We start from the raw sequence: 20072 nt of genomic DNA, 5'->3' as shown, positions 1-20072 counted from the left end.
GAGGACACTAAATCCATCCCAAAGAAAGACCAGCAAAGTAATACAAACTACTACACCTCAAACAAGAAACTAACATGACGGTAACTTGTTATAAGCATACAAATATCTTGAAGCTAGTTCAAAAACCACATTTTTCCAATTCAGCGTGAATTTTCTAAGAGTAGTGTTCTGGAAAGTCGGTTGAAGATACAACCAATATGCAATAGCGTGTTTGAACTTCAAAGTAATTATGACGACATTTAAGGATTTGTTATCGAATGCTCTATGGTTTCTTTCCTTCTACAAGGACCAAAGATTATTGCAGGTAAAGTTCTGATGACAAGAGATTTTCTACATTTACTTGTAGGGCACGACCAGGTGTTTAACGCAACTTCAATTGAAGAAGGAATAGCCCAGATGATCTTAAATTCAACACAAAAGAAATTCCAGATATGGCTAGCTACCTCGCAATGGAGAAGCAGATGCACAGATGTTTCAGCGTCATTTATGCACATGTAGCAATGCTTATATTTATTGTTAATGTAGAAATTAAAAAAGATTAAAATTTTACAGTAAGGCCTTTGACATCCAACTAGCCGATAACAACACTTCTTTAGATGTATTCTTTTTGGCTAGTAAAGATAAAATGCTCCAAATAAAAACACACTAACAAAAGGGCACTAGTACAATCATGAGGAGTAGCATTGGAAAGTGGTAATATTAATTATTGTTGTGGTTATATTTTACAGAATGAGCTCATTTTTTATGGGTATGTAAATATTTGTAAGATGACATATACACAAAATGTTAGTTTCAAATACGTCAACGTTTAGATCTTATTAGTCTCTCAAAGTGTAAAATAATTCGAATTTAAAAGTGTATGGAGATCTTGTTAGAGCACTGCTCGATCGAACTCACAAACATTGCTATCTAAAGTTTGTTTGTCAAGTTTAGTTGATCAAAATTATATATTTCATTTCTAGTGTACTTATAGCTATGTCTTGGATTAGGATAGAAGTGTGTAGTTGAGCTTTAGACTTCACGGAATTCACCAATTGAAGAAGAAGATCTACTGAAGAGGTTGGAGGAACTTCATCAACAAAAGGTATGTGGTGACTAAAACTTATCTATCACTCAGAAGTCTATTCTATTTTATATTCTAATGAGACTAGGTCGTATAGCTATATAGACCTTTTCATTATACCGATTTGATATTTCGAGCCGAGTTTACATCGCTTATCTATCTCTCGAAATATGTGTTGGAAGCTTTTAGCTTAAGCTAAGTTCGTCGTATTCTTGACGAGTTTAATTGGAGACAATTATTTGTTGCAAATTAAATATTAAATCAAAAGATGGGAAAGTGAAAAGTACCTTGAAAAATCTTATATGATTTGTGTGAGACAATCATTTGATGTTGACTTGGGAAGTTTCGTATTAAATGATTAATCACTTTAAAATTAATTGAAGCTAGTGGTATGTGTAAGATTACCATTGTTGTCTTCCAATGATGTTTCAATGATTAAATGAGAATTTTAGAACTACCATGTATGGATATAATACCGGTTGTATACTTTGTATACTAACTATGCAAGTCTAGTTCAGGTCACGGAACTATTGTTCGCGAACTCTGTTTGCGAACTGGTTTACATGTGAATAGGACTGAAGTTTGTGTTCACGTACCATGTTTGCGAACGGGATAGACAAGGCCAAGCCCGGAACTCCTATTCGGGTACGCTGTTTGAGAATGGCTGGACTAAGCCAAAGTCCGGAACTCTGGTTCGCGTACTCAGTTTGCGAACAGAGCGGTTATGTTCTAAAATCGATAAAGTGTGGTTTTCATACACATGAACTTAGGAGTCGTTTGCGAACTTGAAGTCCCTGGAACTTTAATTTATTAAGGTATATGTGAAATAGTTTTACAAACAATGGCATTATGTTCATGAATTTGTTCTTGTATAAGTACTTTGTATAATTACAAACCAAACCGATTTTTCTTCAAATGGTTCATATACATATTCCTATAAGAGGATGAACATTTGAATAACTATCTTGAAAAACATTTAAATTCATTTGATTATCTATCATGATTGATTGATCATCATACTTGATCTAGAAGTGTCAGATGAATATAGCTAAGTTATAAGTGTTAATATGGCTAACTTCGATTAACTATTATTGAGCCAACAAGGAATACACGTTTGGGTACGGTTCATCCATATCTAAATATAAGCATATTTCATTTGTGTGTATAAAGCTAATAACATCTAGCGGTGTAGATTGATTTCTTAGTTTGTAAGCAGACTTAGCTTGAATCTTAAATCAGGAGTTCATCTAACGGTGAATATTGGATGCTTTGTTACTAAGTTATCTTAGATTTGATTGTAAGCAACCCTGATTTGAAAGACTATATAAGGGAGAACTCTAGCATCTGGGAAACTTAATCCCGACACTTATGTGTGTCCTAGTTGCAAACTGGAGTCGATTCTCCTTTAACCTAGGTTTTCCAAAACCATTATTAGGTTAACGACTTGAAGACTTCATTTGCGATTCGTGAAGCCAGATCCAACTATGTTCTATGTAGTTGTGTATTTGATCTTACTTGTTTTATCTTATCTAAGATTTACTCGATATTCGTCTCCGATAGGTAAGATATAAAAACTAATCACAACAATTCTTCGTCTCAGACTCTTCTGATTCCGCAATAACGTCTTCTGTTAATCAGTTAGGTTACTATGAGGTGACTAATATTTCTAGGCTGCTCTTCAGGAGTATAACACCGGATTATTAGTTGAGTTTCCTTTTCACCTTGATTTATGTTATGATGGAAACAAAAACACGAATAGACTTATCTGTGGGAGACATATTTGTTTAGAAGTATACGACTTTGGGTCATAGCAACTCTCAATTGTGGGTGAGATCAACTAAGGGAATCAAATTTGCAGAATCCGGCGTGGTTCTAGAGGCATAAGGAACGCGACTGTACCTTAATCGGTGTCAGACATGGTTAGAGCTCAACTACATTCTAGTATGAAGTTACACTTGTGGAAAATGCATTTTTAACTACTTTCTGGTCTTCACGAAAACCACTGTTTCCGTGCAGCTGTAACTATAAGTACTGTGAGCCACAGTCGTTTTACTAAACCTTCTCTCTGACACAGTTGTTTTTTTAGGGGGTATATTTGTAAAAATACAAAACTCTAATTGGAGTTGAAAAACGTATGTGAGAGAAAGAAACTTCTATAATCCTATCTCTCTTATCTTATCTCTATCTCTATCTCGGTCTTACTCCTTCGGCCTCCTTCCTTCTTTCTTCCTTTAACCCTCTCTCAGAACTCTATGTTTCAGTCAATTTTCTTTCTCAATCATAACAATAAATCGCATACGAATCAATATTATGTTTTTCTTCCTCTTCTTCTTCTTCTTCTTCTTCTTCTTATTCTTCAAAGAGATCCATCACAAATGAAACTCTCATATGTATCTTGTGTGAAGAAATCTTGGGTTCTTAGAAAAATTTCTCTGTTTCGTGAGGTTAGTTCTCTATAATGAATAGGTTTTACTTATGGGTTTTATTTAGTTTCTGTTTTTGGTTCTTAGATTTGGCTTTTTGAATGGTCTTTTGAGACTGAGCTTGTTTGGGTGTTTTTCAAAACCCTAGATTTGAGAAATTTTTCTAACGAAATTGATGTAACTTTTGTATTTTGATTGATTTTGCTGGAATGTAGAAATAATTTTTTATGAAATTGATAGTGATTTTGGATTTCTGAAAGTTAATTACATCTTGTGAGTGAAATTGATATGATTTTGGATTTATGAGATTGATTATGTTTTTGGTTTTTTCTTAAAGCCCTAGAAATTGGAATTATTTTTCGATTTCTGGTAGTATGTATGGAATTTTAAGGTTTAAAGTTTGAGGCTAATGTGAATCTTTTGTAATAGTGCAGGGGGTATGTTGGAATGTACAGTTCTGGACTCAGATATTTTTATTAAAGCAGTGGTCTATTTGGGATTGAGCATATATCCAATTGATTTTTATTCACTTTATTTTCAGTAGTTTTATCACTTACATGTATTGTGTGTACGGATTTATAATTGTGTCATGTTGTGTGTTGTTTCGTTCATGTGTGTGGATACTTGGAGACTTGAAGGTTGCTCAACTAGTATATGAATCTATGAATTTTTATGTTGTGTTGGTGAAAAATTCATAGTATGAAAGATTTCGTTTGGTTCATCAGAATATCAAAACTAGGTACTAACTGAGAAGATATAAGTCTTCATGTTGTGGGACAGAGAGTTGCTTTGATCATATAATATTTTTGTTCCCATATAGTTCACGCCACAAGATCTGAAGGAAGTTTTGTGATTTAACGTAAATTAAAGAGTAATGAAGGCTTCTGGGATCTTTAGTAATCAACCTTTTATATTTTTGTTGCACTATATTTTCATAGGGATGGTAAATGTCCAGAATACAGTGGTGAGGAACAAGCTATCATATATATTTTAGTCATTTCAACTCCCCTTGAGGTTTCTCTCATATAAATATGGTTTTTCATCCCTTGTATTTATCTTGGTGTTATGTGCAGCTAAATTAAATTGTCTATATCTCTTAACTGAATAATTAAAGGCAGTTCGTATTAGATTACTTCCTCAGAACTTCAACTTTTATTCGTTTCCTTATTAGTGTGTTTAGATCTAAATAAGGCTTACTCCATGACTCCACGTATCTTTCTAGTTATAGTGACCATTTCTTTTCTTATCCGTTTGTTGTGTGATTTTGTGTTCTATACAAAGGAACAATTCCACTGTAGATAGTTTGCAGTTTAGTAGTAATACCGAGGCTTGTTTTGTGTTGTCCCATAGATAGTTTTTGTTAGTTAAAAACTTTGACTTCTTTGGTATTGTATTTCTCTTTATGGAAGAGCCTAATGCTTTGGAACTTTTGATTGTCAATCAGTTCAACATGAATGAAGCTATTTTTGGTTATGGATGTTATCTGTCAAGCAAAGTCTGGGATGGGAAAAACTATTGTCTTTGGCCTCTTGACACTGCAGCAAATTGAGCATGTGGCTGGATAAGTTGCTGTTATAATTTTGTGTTCCACGCCAGGTTGGCTTACAAGGTTTGCAACTAAACTTTATTTTGATCATTTTATGTTGATGCTTATATCTAAAGTTGAGATCTTCCATGAGTTTGAGAGGTTCAACACTTACCCCGCCTGATACTAATGTTGTTGTGTTCAATGGTAGTTTTAGCATCAAGACCCACAAGGAATTACTAAAAAAGAGTGCCTCATGTTCAGTGCAACTTCCCATCAATTTGCACCCATTCTGGAATGTCCCAGGAAGAAAGGTATACATTCTCTTTTTTCTTAGATTTTATCTAATTACATTCGTTCTTGTTGCATTGATATTTATGCATGAAGGTGCAAGTGACTAGTGAATGTGCTAGGGATTTGGTTAATGTATAAGTATACTACTGTAATTTATTTTAAAATAATCTTATGGTTAAGTCAACATAATACTGCCTTTACTGCTGAAGATTAAATCACTAAGAAAAGCGAAGGCCTACCCTGAAGGTGGATTTTTTTTACATTTCATAGGTTGACTCGCTATAAAGGTTTCAAGGATTTGGTTAATATAGGAATAGACGTTGAACGCGTCAATATTGTGATCAATTATGATATGCCTGATTGTGTTGATACTTACTTACACATGATTTGTTTCTGAGCTCTTGTTTCTTCTTCATGCCTTTAAGTTTGTACTTAAATGGGTCTCTGTTTCTACGACATTGTAGTACTTTACGAGTTCAGTATAACTTAGTAGTATCTCTTTGCAGGTTTGGCAGAGCAGTTTGATTTGGTATGAAAGGTATTGCAATTTAGTTGGTCACTTCATGTGCAGGTTCAAGAGAGGTTTGAAGTAAGAAGAATTACGCTGATATTAAAGAACATGTAGTTTATCAGTTTTATAAATATTCAATTCTCTGCATGTCTTTTTTATCGTGTTCGTTAACTAAAAAAGAGAGACTCTAGGGATTCTTCCTTGTACAAGAATGCAGGTTGACAACTTCTCATTGAAACTAAGCCACCCAATTAAAATATTTCAGCACCCCTGTTGGTTTTCAGAATGCAGTTTTAGTTTAAATGTGTATATGTTGGCAAATGGTTTACCAGATTTGCATTGTTTAAATTTAAGCATGGTCTACTAACAAATGGACTGTTGGTTCCTAGCCAGCATACCATTGGAATTGTTGTGTTATTTAATCTACCTAGAATATATCCTATCGTATCCTTAAACCTCCTTGTTGTTTCAGTGTTGGAGTTGAGCAATATCTGAACTCTGAATGGAGAGTAGTTGCAATGAGGAAAAAGGATGTTGCAGAATCGTGAACATCTTTGAACAACCACTAATTCAAAGGTAAGTTTCCATTTCTTTTTGTTCAACCCTTTACATAATATCTGTATGAAAATCTATGCATTTGAGCTCGACAAGAACTCAGGTAGATTTAACATAAAATTTGATATCTCTGCGTTTTTGGTAAGATCCATTATAACTTCAGATAAGCATTAGCAGCTAACTGTTTTACATCCCGGCCCTATGAGTTTTGATCTTTCTCCATGAACTGATATAGCTCATAAGCATATATCTTGGATTATCTCATGAACATGTATCTATGAACATTAACCTTGAAGCATTTAAACTCTGAAATTGTGTATGTTGTTCATAAATATTAAGCTGAAAATCTGCAGGTTCTGAAAATTTCCTTCTACTGAACTGAGTTGTGGAGCTACAAAAGAAAGAACGATAGAATTTGTACAGTAGTCAAAGCTTGCTGCAAGACAAGATAAAAAGAGTCATGGTGAATAGATTTTGAGCTTTTTGGCTGTCAGAGGAAAATTATGATGAACTGATTGTAGAACCTTGCTGCTTAGTTAAGCCAATTCATTATCTTAAGCTTGCAATATGAATATAGGTTAAGGTTCTCCAACTTAGTATTAGAAGTTTTCAGACTTGGAACTTGCAGTATTTTTGTTAATTGAAATTGTAAACTGAATACATATTTTAATATAAAATGAGTTTTAATGCCATTATCAATTTTATTTTTAAGTTTAAATTCAGTTTTGAATTCATTATTAATTTAATTGTGATTTTTGATTCAGTTGATTCAGCTGAATCAATATCAATTTTTTTTATAAAATATCTTCAATAAAAATTACAGAGTCTATCAGTACTTGTCGTTCAACTGTTGAAGAAAGTAGTTTTTTTAAAGAATTCAACCTTTGCCAGACACAGTCGTTTTGGAAAAAACCACTTCTAGATTACTGCTGATGGACACAGTCGTTTTTAGCGATATAACTTCTTGTCCCGACAGTGGTTTTATTTCTATTTTCCACTAGTGTTAACTTATATTAGGCTAGAGTATGTAGCGACTTAATACAATGTGGTATTCAAATCTGGACTAGGTCCCTGGTTTTTTTTTTTTTTTGCATTTGGGGTTTCCTCGTTAACGAAATTTCTAGTGTCTCTGTTATTTATTTTCCTCATTGTATTTGTTTATATAATTGAAATATCACAGGTGTGCGTAGTTTAATCACAATTTTTAAACATACCTTGTTTGTTTGGATAGAACTTGATTGGCTATTGGGCATTGGCCTTTGGTACCGTCCAATTTATTCTCACATCAATCAGGCCCACGGATTTCTATTTGTCCGAATTGTTGTTTGCATTGAGAAAGAGATAAAGCTCTTTGATATACTTCTTGATTGAACGGCTGGAGAAATCCAAAGTCCGGAACTCTGGTTCGCGTACTCAGTTTGCGAACAGAGCGGTTATGTTCTAAAATCAATAAAGTGTGGTTTTCATACACATGAACTCAGGATTCGTTTGCGAACTTAAAGTCCCTGGAACTTTAATGTATTAAGGTATGTGAACTAGTTTTACAAACAATGTCATTATGTTCATGAATTTGTTCTTGTAGAAGTACTTTGTACAATTACAAACCAAACCGATTTTGCTTCAAATGGTTCATATACATATTCCTATAAGATGATGAACATTTGAATAACTATCTTGAAAAACATTTAGATTCATTTGATTATCTATCATGATTGATTGATCATCATACTTGATATAAAAGTGTTAGATGAATATAGCTAAGTTATAAGTGTTAATATGGCTAACTTCGATTAACTATTATTGAGCCGACAAGGAATACACGTTTGGGTACGGTTCATCCATATCTAAATATAAACATATTTCATTTGTGTGTATCAAGCTAATAACATCTAACGGTAGAGATTGATTGCTTAGTTTGTAAGCAGACTTAGCTTGAATCTTAAATTAGGAGTTCATCTAACGGTGAATATTGGATGCTTTGTTACTAAGATATCATAAATTTGATTGTAATAAACCCCGATTTGAAAGACTATATAAGGGAGAACTCTAGCATCTGGGAAACTTAATCCCGACACTTCTATGTGTCCTAGTTGTAAACTAGAGTCGATTCTCCTTTAACCTAGGTTTTCCAAAATCATTATTAGGTTAACGACTTGAAGACTTCATTTGCGATTCGTGAAGCCAGATCCAACTATTTTCTCTGTAGTTGCGTATTTGATCTTACTTGTTTTATCTTCTCTAAGATTTACTCGAGATTCGTCTCCGATAGGTAAGATATAAATAGTAATCACAACTGTTCTTCGTCCCAGACTCTTCTCATTCAGCAATAACTTCTTCTGTTAATCAGTTAAGTTACTATGAGGTGACTAATATTTCTAGGAGGCTCTTCAGGAGTATAAGACCGAATTATTAGTTGAGTTTCCTGTTCACCTTGATTTATGTTAAGGCGGAAACAAAACCAAGAATAGACTTATCTGTGGGAGCCATATTTATTTAGAAGTCTTCGATTTTAGATCGTAACAACTCTCAGTTGTGGGTGAGATCAACTAAGGGAATCAAATGTGCAGAATCCGGCGTGGTTCTAGAGTCGTAAGGAACGCGACTGTACCTTAATCGGTGTCAAACATGGTTAGAGCTCAACTACATTCCAGTCCGAAATTAACATATATTAGGCTAGAGTATGTAGCGACTTAATACAATGTGGTGTTCAAATCTGGACTAGGTCCCTGGTTTTTTTTTTTTTTTGCATTTGGGGTTTCCTCGTTAACGAAATTTCTAGTGTCTATGTTATTTCTTTTTCGCATTATATATACTTTTTTTTAGGTAAGTCGAATTTTATCTTTCCAACCTAGAACGAATAATTACATCGACGAAACAGGAAAACGCGCAACAAGCTGCGCCGCAAGCCCTTTTTGAAATATCACTGGTGTGCATAGTTCAATCACAATTGTTAAACATACCTTGTTTGTTGGATAAAACTTGATTGCCTATTGGGCATTGGTCTTTGGTACCGTCCAAGTTATTCTCACATCAATCAGGCCCACGGATTTCTATCTGTCCGAATTGTAGTTTGCATTGAGAAACAGATAAAGCTCTTTGTTATACTTCTTGATTGAGTCTCACTTTTAAGTTGGTGCTCTCAGAGTTATGTTGGAGTTTAGTCCATACAGATTATCGAACGAATTATTGGATGTGGTTGTTATACCCGCTTTTTCAGATCCCGTCTCATCTAAAAAAGAAAAGAAATTGTGCAACCTCTTCCTTTAATCCCAAGTAGCCTAGTGTTGCCGGCCTAGTGAAATCCGGTTCGATAAATGAGCCTGTCCTCATATCAAGTTCTACCTATGAAATGCCTTTTGTGGGGGCATCTTTTTTTAAAAAGTTTCTCTTCGATCCCAATAAAGAATTCACATGTCTTGCAATATGCTCTATATTATCGGTGCATTCTAGATTTGTCGAAAAGATACAACAGGAATCAACAAAATCCTTAACCAATATCCCAAAAAAAAAAAAAAAAACTGTGTCCAAAATGTGACCTGCTAGCAGGAACATTAGCAGGTCTAGGATTTGACTGTACTGCTGCAAAGATTACAGCATTCATCACTATTAAAATATTCACCAAAATAAACCATTATACTGTAGGAATTATTAACATCTTCGAAGAGGGGGATATGAGGAACTGATGATAAACATAGACAACAAAATGGTCGAAAATGGTTTAGTACAATTTTGACTTCCAGAAATCTTTAGTTTATTCAAAATCAGATGCATAGACTCAAACTGGGGTCTTTTTGAGGCGTACTACTTATGGTTGTGGACCTTCGGTTCAACTCTACAAGTAGAAATTTGTTACGACTACATACTTGGCATGTTTAGCTACTGTAAGTAGAAATCAATCGTAGAAGTTGAAAACAGAATTAACTTTTTACTTCTAGAAATCATATTACTGAAATTGTGTTGTCAAACTATTAATTTCTGATAAGTAATTTCTCAAAATGCATCCAATTTTCACTCTATGCATAGTGTTCGCAAAGCATCTCAATTTTGTCTTAATTTTAGCAACTATATGTATATGTTGCAAAGATGAGATGTTTTGATTCTTTACACGAGATAGTGAGATCAGTTGGTAACAACTCAACTGATAAATGAGGATAGCATATTAACACTCAAAACTCACAAGAGTATGCACTGGATTCTCGATGATGCATGGTGTGCAGTACAAAATAAATTTGTAAAGACAGATAGTTTGAGTACAAGAGGTTTACTTGTGAGGTTTACAATGTCGCTAGACTGACCGAGGGAATTCCATGTATGATTGTAAATTATGTGAAGAGAGAGAGACACTGAAAAGAACAACACCCAAATTTACTGTGATCTTGGTACGAATTTCCATATTTACGCTAACTTTAAATCCATACAAAAAAAAAAAAAAACTTAATTAGAAAATTGTTTTCTAAATTTTACACTCCATATTATTGATAATCAAGTTTTTTTACCATATCTTGAAAAAGAATGAAAACGAAACCAGTTCAAAACTAAAGTAAGTCCAGCAACTTCTTCCTCCTACGGCGGTATAACTAGAACGTCTGCAGCTAAGAGCTAGCTAGTAGCACATTAGATCCCTCTTTTGCTTTGTCAAATGGTCCAAATTATGTCCACTGAACAACTCATTTTTTCTGCCACCATGGGAACAGATTAAACCATCTACGCTTCTGAAAGTCAAAGTAGAGTGGTCAAGGTCAGATCTCAAATGGTAGAAGTAGAACTTGACACTCCGTCAAATATTGAACCTTATAGGTCGAAATTGCTCAACAGTACCCAAAATGCATTGGTTTATAGATTGAAATACCAGGATTTCATTAGAAAAAGCGTGTTACGGCTAAATACCTTAGGATCGCTGATTTTCGTGGTGTTCTGACCTTCAGGTTGAGAGTTCCTCCCAAGATTCAAATCTGCAGAAAGAGACCCGGTTGGTGAACTAGTAGTTTCTTGCTGAATCGGGATGTGGGGTTCAGACTCTTCAGAATAATCTCTGTCGAGGTAAATAATGTTGGCCCAGATTTCAGTATTTTCCTCGACACAAGGGATTTGGTCCCTTTGTTTTTCGAGGTTGATTGGCAACAGTTTGCGAGTGCCATCATACTGCAATATTAAGGATCAACAATTACATTAGGCATGTGTCAATCTAAATAACTTATACATGGTTCCAATTCTAAGTTGTGCTCATCCCCAACAATTTGGATATTAGGCAAAGTCTAGACAAAAGTCTTAATGAACCATGCAATATGCATGATTCCTACTTGTAAAGATTAAGCTAAAACATAAGAAACACATGCCGGTTCACAAAAAACTTATTCATATGGTGCATAAACCAATAAATTCCACCAAGCAACAGAAACCACTTCCTCTACGAACTTAGTCGCCGTACCTTAAAGTTGTCACTGCATCCTTGCTCTCGACTTAAAGGACCAGGCATTTTCGATGACAGGCTAACCACTTTTCTTTTTCCCCTTTTTTCCTCGTCTGAAAGTGCTTTCCACTCGCTAATTCTTGGTGAGGCGGTCCACGCGGAGGGAGTTTCTTTGACCTGTTGCATCAAAAACAACATTAAAGAAAATTGCTGGAGCGTAATGAATAGGTTATGATCGACAAAATGCAAGCCTAACTGTCATTGACTTTGAATGCACTAGCCACGCGCCATGGCCAAGCAGAAATACATAAAACTCTGTAGTAAAACTCTGTAAACATGACCAATATGTAAGGTTACTAAGAAGGGATCCAGGACTTGTACATTTTCAGCGCTTCTTTCTTCCCTCGTTTCAGGATTGAACGGTTTGATAAATGAATCTGTCCACCAATCAAATTCTTCCTGTGAAATTCCTTTTGTAAGGGCATCCTTTTTCTTTTTTAAGACATCACCAGGAGTTCTCTGCCACACATCAACACATCAAGTTTTCTTGTTCTTCATATTTGGCAATAGTAGAAAGCTAAAGAATATGCAATCTTCGAAAACAAAGTAACAATTAAGAGTATTTAGGAAGTATCTCTTAAATCCCTGACAATTCACATGTGTACTAGATTTATAGGAAGATATACACCATTGATCCAACCAATATGCCAGAAGTTTAACTTGTTACTAAACGGATATAATCCTTAATTAGTCCTTGTGCAATAAAATGCTAACAATCGAACAAATGGACCAATTTATAATACCGAATCCGAAAACATGTTTAGACCTGAACTTTATAAAATTTGCCAACACCCAAAACAATTTCAATAAGTTGGACACAGAATGACCACCCAAAATAAGCATGATTAAGCAATCAGACAGAAATTAAGTAAACAAACCTTATTGATTAAGAACTCACGTGAATCCTCCTTAATATGATTTCCATCATCCGAGTCTGCAGTGATAAACAAAACAAAAATTAATAAAAGTACAATTAAAGATCGAGAACAAAAAATGATGATAACATTATTACCGTAACCATCAGAAGCATGAACACCAATAGGAGGAATATAATCAAGACTACAACAACAGGGATCTAATACTGCGTAGATTACAGCAGTGATCACTATTAAAAATTTCACCAAAACACCGTAGGAATTATTAACCATCTTGAGAGAGGAGGATGTGAGGAACTGATGATAATCAAAATGATCGAAAATGAAAGTTATCAATTTTGACTTCTGGTGAACTTTTTATAAACTTTCATGTTTAATTTATTTGACGAGCGTTAAATGCATTGACTCCAAGTCTCGAACTGGGGTCTTTTGAGGGTGTAGTATTTATATTTATGGTTGCCGACCTTTGGTACAACTGTACAAGTCGATAATTGTGATTTTGTTCCAATTTATTTCCAATGTCAGTATCCTCACATTAAATCGTAAGAGAATAAAATTCAAAAAAAAATGTATATAAGTTTTATTTTCTAGTCTTTCTCTAGATACACATATTACAGATAATCAGGGTTTTGTACCATATCTTGAAGAATGAAATAGAAACCAGTTCAAAAATAAAGTAACTCCATCTACTTCCTCCTCCCACTGTGGTATAACTAGAATTTCTATGCATCTGCAGCAAAAATGCTCATTGATTCCTAAAAGCTAGCTAGCTAATAGCACTTTTTAGGGGCCTCTGTTGCTTCTCAAATGGTCCAAATTGTGTCCACCGCATAACTCATTTCTTCTGCCACAATGGGAACAGATTAAACCATCTACACTTCTGGAAGTCAAAGTAGAATAGTCAAGGTTAGACCTCAAATGGTAGAAGTAGAACTTGAAATTTTCCGAATGTGGATAATCGAAATTGCTCAACAGGACCCAAAATGCATTGGTTTATAAATTTAACAAAAGTGTGCAAATGACAAGTACCTTAGGATCGCCAGTTTTCGTGTTGTTTTGACCTTCAGGTTGAGAGTTCCTCCCTTGATTCAAATCTGCAGAAAGAGGCCTTGTTGGTGAACTAGTTTCTTGCTGACTGGGGATGTGTGCATCAGACTCTTGTGAACAATCTCTGTCGAGGTAAATAATGTTCGCCCAGACTGCAGTGTTTTCCTCAACAGAAGGAATTCGCTCCATTTGTTTTTCGAGGTTGATTGGCAACAGTTTGCCAGTGTTATCTTACTGCAATATAAATCAGTAATTGTATCATGCATCTACTCTTTGGAAGAAAAAAACCAGAATGATGTTATGTATAAATGCTATATCATCTTCACACTAAAACTGCAAATCACGCTCGTGCTTACAATTCATAGTACTCATTGGACGCAAGCATACTAGATTACTGAAACCGCGTAAATGCATGTCATACACTCAGAGGACAGCAAACACATTCAATCTAATGTCTAAAACCTATAAAGTCAACTAAGAAACGGATACCATGATTTCAAGATATATGTAAGTTTCTTAGAAATACCGTTACCGTAAATTTGTCACTGCCTTCTTGCTCTTGACTTACAGGACCAGATATTTCCGATGACATACCACTAACAACTTTTTCTATTCCACTTATTTCTTCAACTGAAATTGTTTTTCCTTTGTTGCGCTCGATAAATCTGGCATACGCGGGATGAACTTCAATCTGTCACGTCAGAAATGACATTAAATTTCCAATCCAGGGATATACTACAACAACACCAATATGCTAACAATATAAACCAGAACGTTTTAGCAACATTGTAACCGGAATAAGTAGGGAATCAGCTATAAGCTATACAGTTTTGGGGACTCAATCCTCTGGGAGGTAGAGAGAAAATGCATCGTCCTTCCTATCCTTCCTTTCTTTCTTGCGACGTTGATGTATCGACCAGATAAGGCTCGAGAGATTCTCTTCCCTATGATTCTCTCCATGACGGAGATTAGATGAACCCGGATATTGCAGCGACATCTAATCATCACCAACTTTTTTGGAAGCACTCTCTACTTCCATAATCTACACAAACACTCAAAAAACGAAATAAAACTTCGGAATTTCTTTGCGTCTGCAAATTAATGTGCATGCAGCTGAAGCATATGGATATGGTATAGGGTTTATAATTGTTTTACGTGAAACAGAACATTTCTAAAAAGACAAAAATCAGGCTGCACGATTACTAAACTCACGTGATCGGTCGGATATTCCTCAGTTTGATTTCCATCATCTGACACTGATTATAAAAAAACGTTAATGATCAGAAATTTACTTGAGTGTGAAACTTTTGACAAACACATGCAAAGATTAGGAACCAGAAATAAAGATGCCATTTCGGGCAATAGAGGGAACGTTAGGAGTTGCATGCCCCGATGACTCTATTGAAATAAAAATGTTTTCGTATTAGTGCAGCAGCTGCCAGGTACTCTATTGAAATATAAATGTTTGTTTTTGCTGATTCGGAGTCTATAACACGACTCAAATGTGAGATCTATTTTCGAGTTTGAGTTAGATCTAACTCACAATCTGATTCGAACGTGTTTAAATCAGGAAATAAAATATTCCTTACTTAAGATCAAACCACTAATTCACAAATTTTTAAATCAGTTGAATTAAATCTGACTCAGTAAATAAATACATTGAGTGGGGTGATTTCATCCAAGACTGCTAATGGGGTGCCAGGTTTAGTGGGGATGTACCAAACCAAGGCAAAATCTGTTTTGTTTTATATGAAAATCTGTATTGTCTTATTAAAATTTTGGTACACCCCCATTTAATTTGGTACCCTATTAGCAACGTTGATTTCACTGGCGTACCCTAATAAACAGAAGAAAATGTCTTTTTCATATGAATCACTTTCCACTAATAAGCCACTAATCATCATTAATTAATCCAATTATACACCAACTAAAATCTAACGATCACGTGAAATTTCACGTGATCCCCCCGAAAGGAGAGGGAAGCTTCAAAGAAAGAGCTCCAGTTTTGTTACTACCTTTCCCCTACTCTTAAAATTTCTTCTTCAATTCAATTCATTTCTTTTCTTTATTCTCCTGCATTCTCTCTCCTCATCTCATTGATTATCTGTTTTTATAATCAGAACCCAATCTTTGATTTGTGTAATGAACAAAGTCCAAGGAAAATCAATCAAAATCTGGGTCCTTTTCCATATCCATAGATAGACATATTCATGTCGGAATTCTCTACTTCTCATCATCAACTTGTATATTTCAGACTCTGAATCATCCAAGGTGAAGTTTTTCTCTCTGGGTTCTTTCTTATATTCATCATTGTGTTACGATTCGGTCAAAATTTGTGAATAAATATTTTGATCTTCTAAGTGTTTGATTTTATTCCTCAATGAAAAATGGTTAGCAAGATCTGATCAATTGCAATTATATGTGTTGTTGATCTGGTGAATTAATCTAATTTTGAAGAGATTAGCAAAGGGTTTTCTTGGATTTTTTAATTCTATTTTGAATTCTGAATTCTGAATTTGGGGGTGTGGAAGTGTTATTATGGAGCTTGAAATGGAGGATCAGAATGTAGAAGAGGTCGAGACAATAGATACATTGGATAGAGATACCTCTACTGAATTTCCTCTTAGGGAGACTCGGCTTTATCGGACTCGATTTCCTGGTGCTGTTAGACAAAAGGCTTATAGATTTGATGGTGTAGGAGGTTATTTTAACAAAGAATGGGATTTAACAGAAGGTAGTGGTAGAGAGTTTAATTGGTATCATGTTGAATTACCAAGAGGGAATCAGAAACTTTCAGTCTTGGCACAATACTTAATCGATGTGCTTTGTCCGCCTTTGAAACTACAGGATATACTATCGCTTGTCACGAATGGGCCGTTTTGTGGTCATGTTGATGGGGCGTTTGTATTTAGAGTGAATTCACCTGGTCCAGGGTCGAGTAATTTTACACTTAGGATTGCTGCTAGAGTAACAGAGAATTCGTTGATCACTGTGTCGTTGGGGCGTGTTCCTAGATTGGGGTTCTCACCGACGGGGCAATCTCTACTTTCGGAGATTCCTAGTGTTGAGAGTCCTAGCAGTAGGCGTAAGGAGGAAGAGATAGAAAATGGTGGTGCAATTGTCATTAGGGAACATGTTCTTGAGTTTCTATTGACAATGAATCATTCCGAAGAAGCTGATAATCCTGTACCTAAGACTATCGCGAATCTTGTGGTGCATGTTATTGACACACACATGGACCACCTTCAGGATATAGTTACCAAGCTTGAGATGGAGTTGGACTCAGTTGAGATCGAACTAGACAAAGGTAATTTTTCTTTTTAATAATACTTTTTAAATTTTTATCTTTCTCTGTTGTTGTTTGCATTACTACGTTCATGTTAATTGAGTGAGTCATGCATTGCGGTATATTAGTGTCAGATAGTAGTTGAGAGAGGTTTATCATGTTTAGCTATCTAATTTACTTTGTCACTACAAATGCATTATCAACTCTCTCATGGGCCGTTATGTATCCTTTATTGTTATATGATGGCATCTACCCTCAAATGATGATTTGAAGCTTAAAATCCTATTACCCTCTCAATCTTGCCCGTTCTCGGTTCTCCAGAAAGTTTCAAAGCCGAAGATATCCCCCTCTTTCCTGAACTCCCATGGTTCTTAGAAATGACTTTCTATCAAGGACAACTCTAAGTTTTATTTTTCATCTTATTGAATCACTGGGCAAGTAAACGAATATACCTATTTCTGAATCATTGTTGCACGATCAGTTGCTTTTTTTTCCCTGTATGTTTTTGTATTTTTCTGGTGCTCTGGAATACTGGTCAGAGAAAATGAGTTCGCCAATGGGAAACCGTTGGTCGATCTTATTCTTAATAGAATCACACCTAATCAATCCATAGTTCTCGCCTTATATTTCTGTTGGATGTAGGTGGTTTTGCATTGAAAAAGCAAATGCTGGATGACAGAAGATTCCCCAAAATGCACCTGAATATACAGCGCCTCCTACAGGTACTTTCAAGTTTCAATCTGTGTCAACAATGATGAATGGTCTCTTGTGGTGTTATTTATATTTGATCCAGAATGAGGCAGTCTTAAGGTTCAGTGATTCACAAGCTGCTACATATTCAGCTTTCACAGTATGACGTTAGCTTTTAATTTTTGTTACTATCTAAGGTGATCCAGCATTTGCTTTTTCAGGTGCATTTTGGGGAATCTTGTGTCATCCAGCATTTGCTTTTGCAAAACTGCTGGATGACAGAAGGTTACCCAAAATGCACCTGAATATACAACGACTCTTACAGGTACTCTCAACCTGTACGTGTGAACAGTGATGAATGGTGTCTTGTGGTGTTATGATCCTAAAATGAGACGAATATTTTCTGAATGTTTAATGAACTCATAAGCTGATATTCTGCTTTTATAGTATGACGTTAGTTTTTACTTTTTGTTATCATCAAGGTCATTGCACATGGGGAGCAAGTGTTTCCACGTGTTAAAGAAAAATGTGCGACGAAGAGTTGGTTTGCGGGTGAAGATATTGTTTCACTAGAAGAGTTAGTCGGACGTCTTAGGAGGCTAAAAGAGAATGTTGGATTTATAGCTAATCGTGTTACAGCAATCCAGGCTGGTCTTGATAGTTGGCAAGCAGAGCAAATAAACAGAAAGCTTTACTATCTTTCCTTCCTGTCGATCATTTTCCTTCCTTTATCCATCATAACCGGAGGTACATTATTCTCGTAGTTCCTTATTGTCTTAGATACATTATTCTGCTTTATCTTTGTGTTGTAATTTCGTAATGCTGAATCTCATGAAAATCTAAATTTGATTGTCTCCAACGGTTTCTCTTAATTAACAGTGTTCGGAATGAATGTCGGAGGTGTTCCATGGACGGAGCAGAAAAATCCTAAACTGAAAGATGGGTTCCTCAATGTGATGCTTATATGTGTAGTAACACTCTTTTTAGTATTTCTCTGCTTCATGTTCCCAACTGTCTATGTCTATATATCTACCTGGAGAAGGCGAAGAGCACTTAAAAGGAGTTGGTCCTTGAATAGAAAGTCGTTTCTAAGAAGAACCATGGGAGTTCCGGAAAGAGGGGGATATCTTCGGATTTGAAAATTTCTGGTAAGCATATCCTTGGTTACCATAACCTTCTGAACTCTAGCTGGGAGAACCTATGTTAATGAGACAGAACTTTATGAGGAAAACTTGCATATCCTGTCATCGAATATCTCTGATGGTTCTCATGCAATATTCCTTGAACGAGCATGTAAACTGTTGTACAGATGAGAAGGTAGGGGTAGTATATTAGCCGTGAGATGTGAAATATAAGAGAAGTTTTAGCTAATACATCAATACCTGTTCAATTTCGGACATCAAACGGGAGTAGGCAGTGTTCAGTTGATTGTAAAAACCCTCATTCCCCATTGAAGTTTCATTTTATCTCAATCTATTCCTTGTGGAAATTTCTGGTTTGGGATGTTGTAGAGCCAGCACCCTTTGTAAACATCAACTTTATAAATCATTGAAGTCCGAGTGTAATTTAGATTTCAAATGTCAATGTTTTTGACAAATATTGAATTGGTTTGTTTTTCGCGTTTCTTGCCGGTTTTAGTTCCTTTTGTTCATCTTTTGACAGAAATTATATTCTGCGGCGCAAACAGTGTATGAAATATGACTTCAATTGGCTCTGTCAGTATGAAATATGCCTTCAGTTTGTTTGCTCCGTCAGGTCCTCGTAATTCTCTGAAGAAGAGAACAAGAGAGTTGAACCCATGACTGGTATTACTGAACACACTGCGAAAGCGATTTCAGAAACTAGTCTCATCTGATCAAAGACAGTTTCTCTGGTTTGTGGCAGTGCAACATGATTTTGAGAACTTGAAGATATACATCGAGTCATGTCTATTAAAGATTTTTCTTATTTTTTCTAGAGAAACAAAAATAGAAAAGGTTAATAAATTTAAATGTATGAGTGGCCAAGAATTTTGGAGATAATGGATGAAATTGGATAGGCATTGTGTGGCTTGTTTTTGGATTATAACCAGCAACCCATCCTCTATTATACGTGGCTCAATTTTGCTTTTTTTTCCCAATTTTTATTAATTTGTTCCTTTGAATATAATCTTAGCCTCTTTATTAATAATACAGTAATAGCAAATTTTGTTGGTGGTTGATGGTGCCAATTTACCTCAAAATGGTTACAAGATTAGTGAACCATGATTAGCATCAATTCTCATTAATCAAACATTTTTATTTTATTTTATTTTTGGACAAAATGATTTATTTTTTATCTCCACCACACCACCA

General features: G+C 35.2%; 2 protein-coding genes across 2 annotated transcripts; one reads left to right on the top strand and one right to left on the bottom strand.

The window, feature by feature from the left end:
* Positions 1-11006: 11006 nt before the first annotated feature.
* Positions 11007-13098, bottom strand: LOC113328574. The gene is made up of 6 exons (XM_026575652.1): positions 12854-13098; positions 12720-12775; positions 12163-12300; positions 11800-11958; positions 11259-11513; positions 11007-11083 (listed from the first exon to the last, which is right to left on the bottom strand). The coding sequence occupies exons 1-6, from the start codon at positions 12987-12989 to the stop codon at positions 11039-11041; spliced, it is 789 nt and encodes a 262-aa protein (XP_026431437.1). The 5' UTR covers positions 12990-13098; the 3' UTR covers positions 11007-11038.
* A 2687-nt stretch (positions 13099-15785) lies between these two features.
* LOC113328518 lies at positions 15786-19376 on the top strand. The gene is made up of 4 exons (XM_026575600.1): positions 15786-17070; positions 17692-17771; positions 18222-18486; positions 18619-19376. The coding sequence occupies exons 1-4, from the start codon at positions 16302-16304 to the stop codon at positions 18876-18878; spliced, it is 1374 nt and encodes a 457-aa protein (XP_026431385.1). The 5' UTR covers positions 15786-16301; the 3' UTR covers positions 18879-19376.
* The last annotated feature ends 696 nt before the right edge of the window (positions 19377-20072 follow it).

Source organism: Papaver somniferum, unplaced genomic scaffold (assembly GCF_003573695.1).
Source record: "Papaver somniferum cultivar HN1 unplaced genomic scaffold, ASM357369v1 unplaced-scaffold_11, whole genome shotgun sequence".
In the NCBI taxonomy this organism is placed as follows: Eukaryota; Viridiplantae; Streptophyta; class Magnoliopsida; order Ranunculales; family Papaveraceae; genus Papaver; species Papaver somniferum.
The sequence above is the reverse complement of the archived record's forward strand: the minus strand, read 5'-3'. Positions and strand labels throughout refer to the sequence as shown.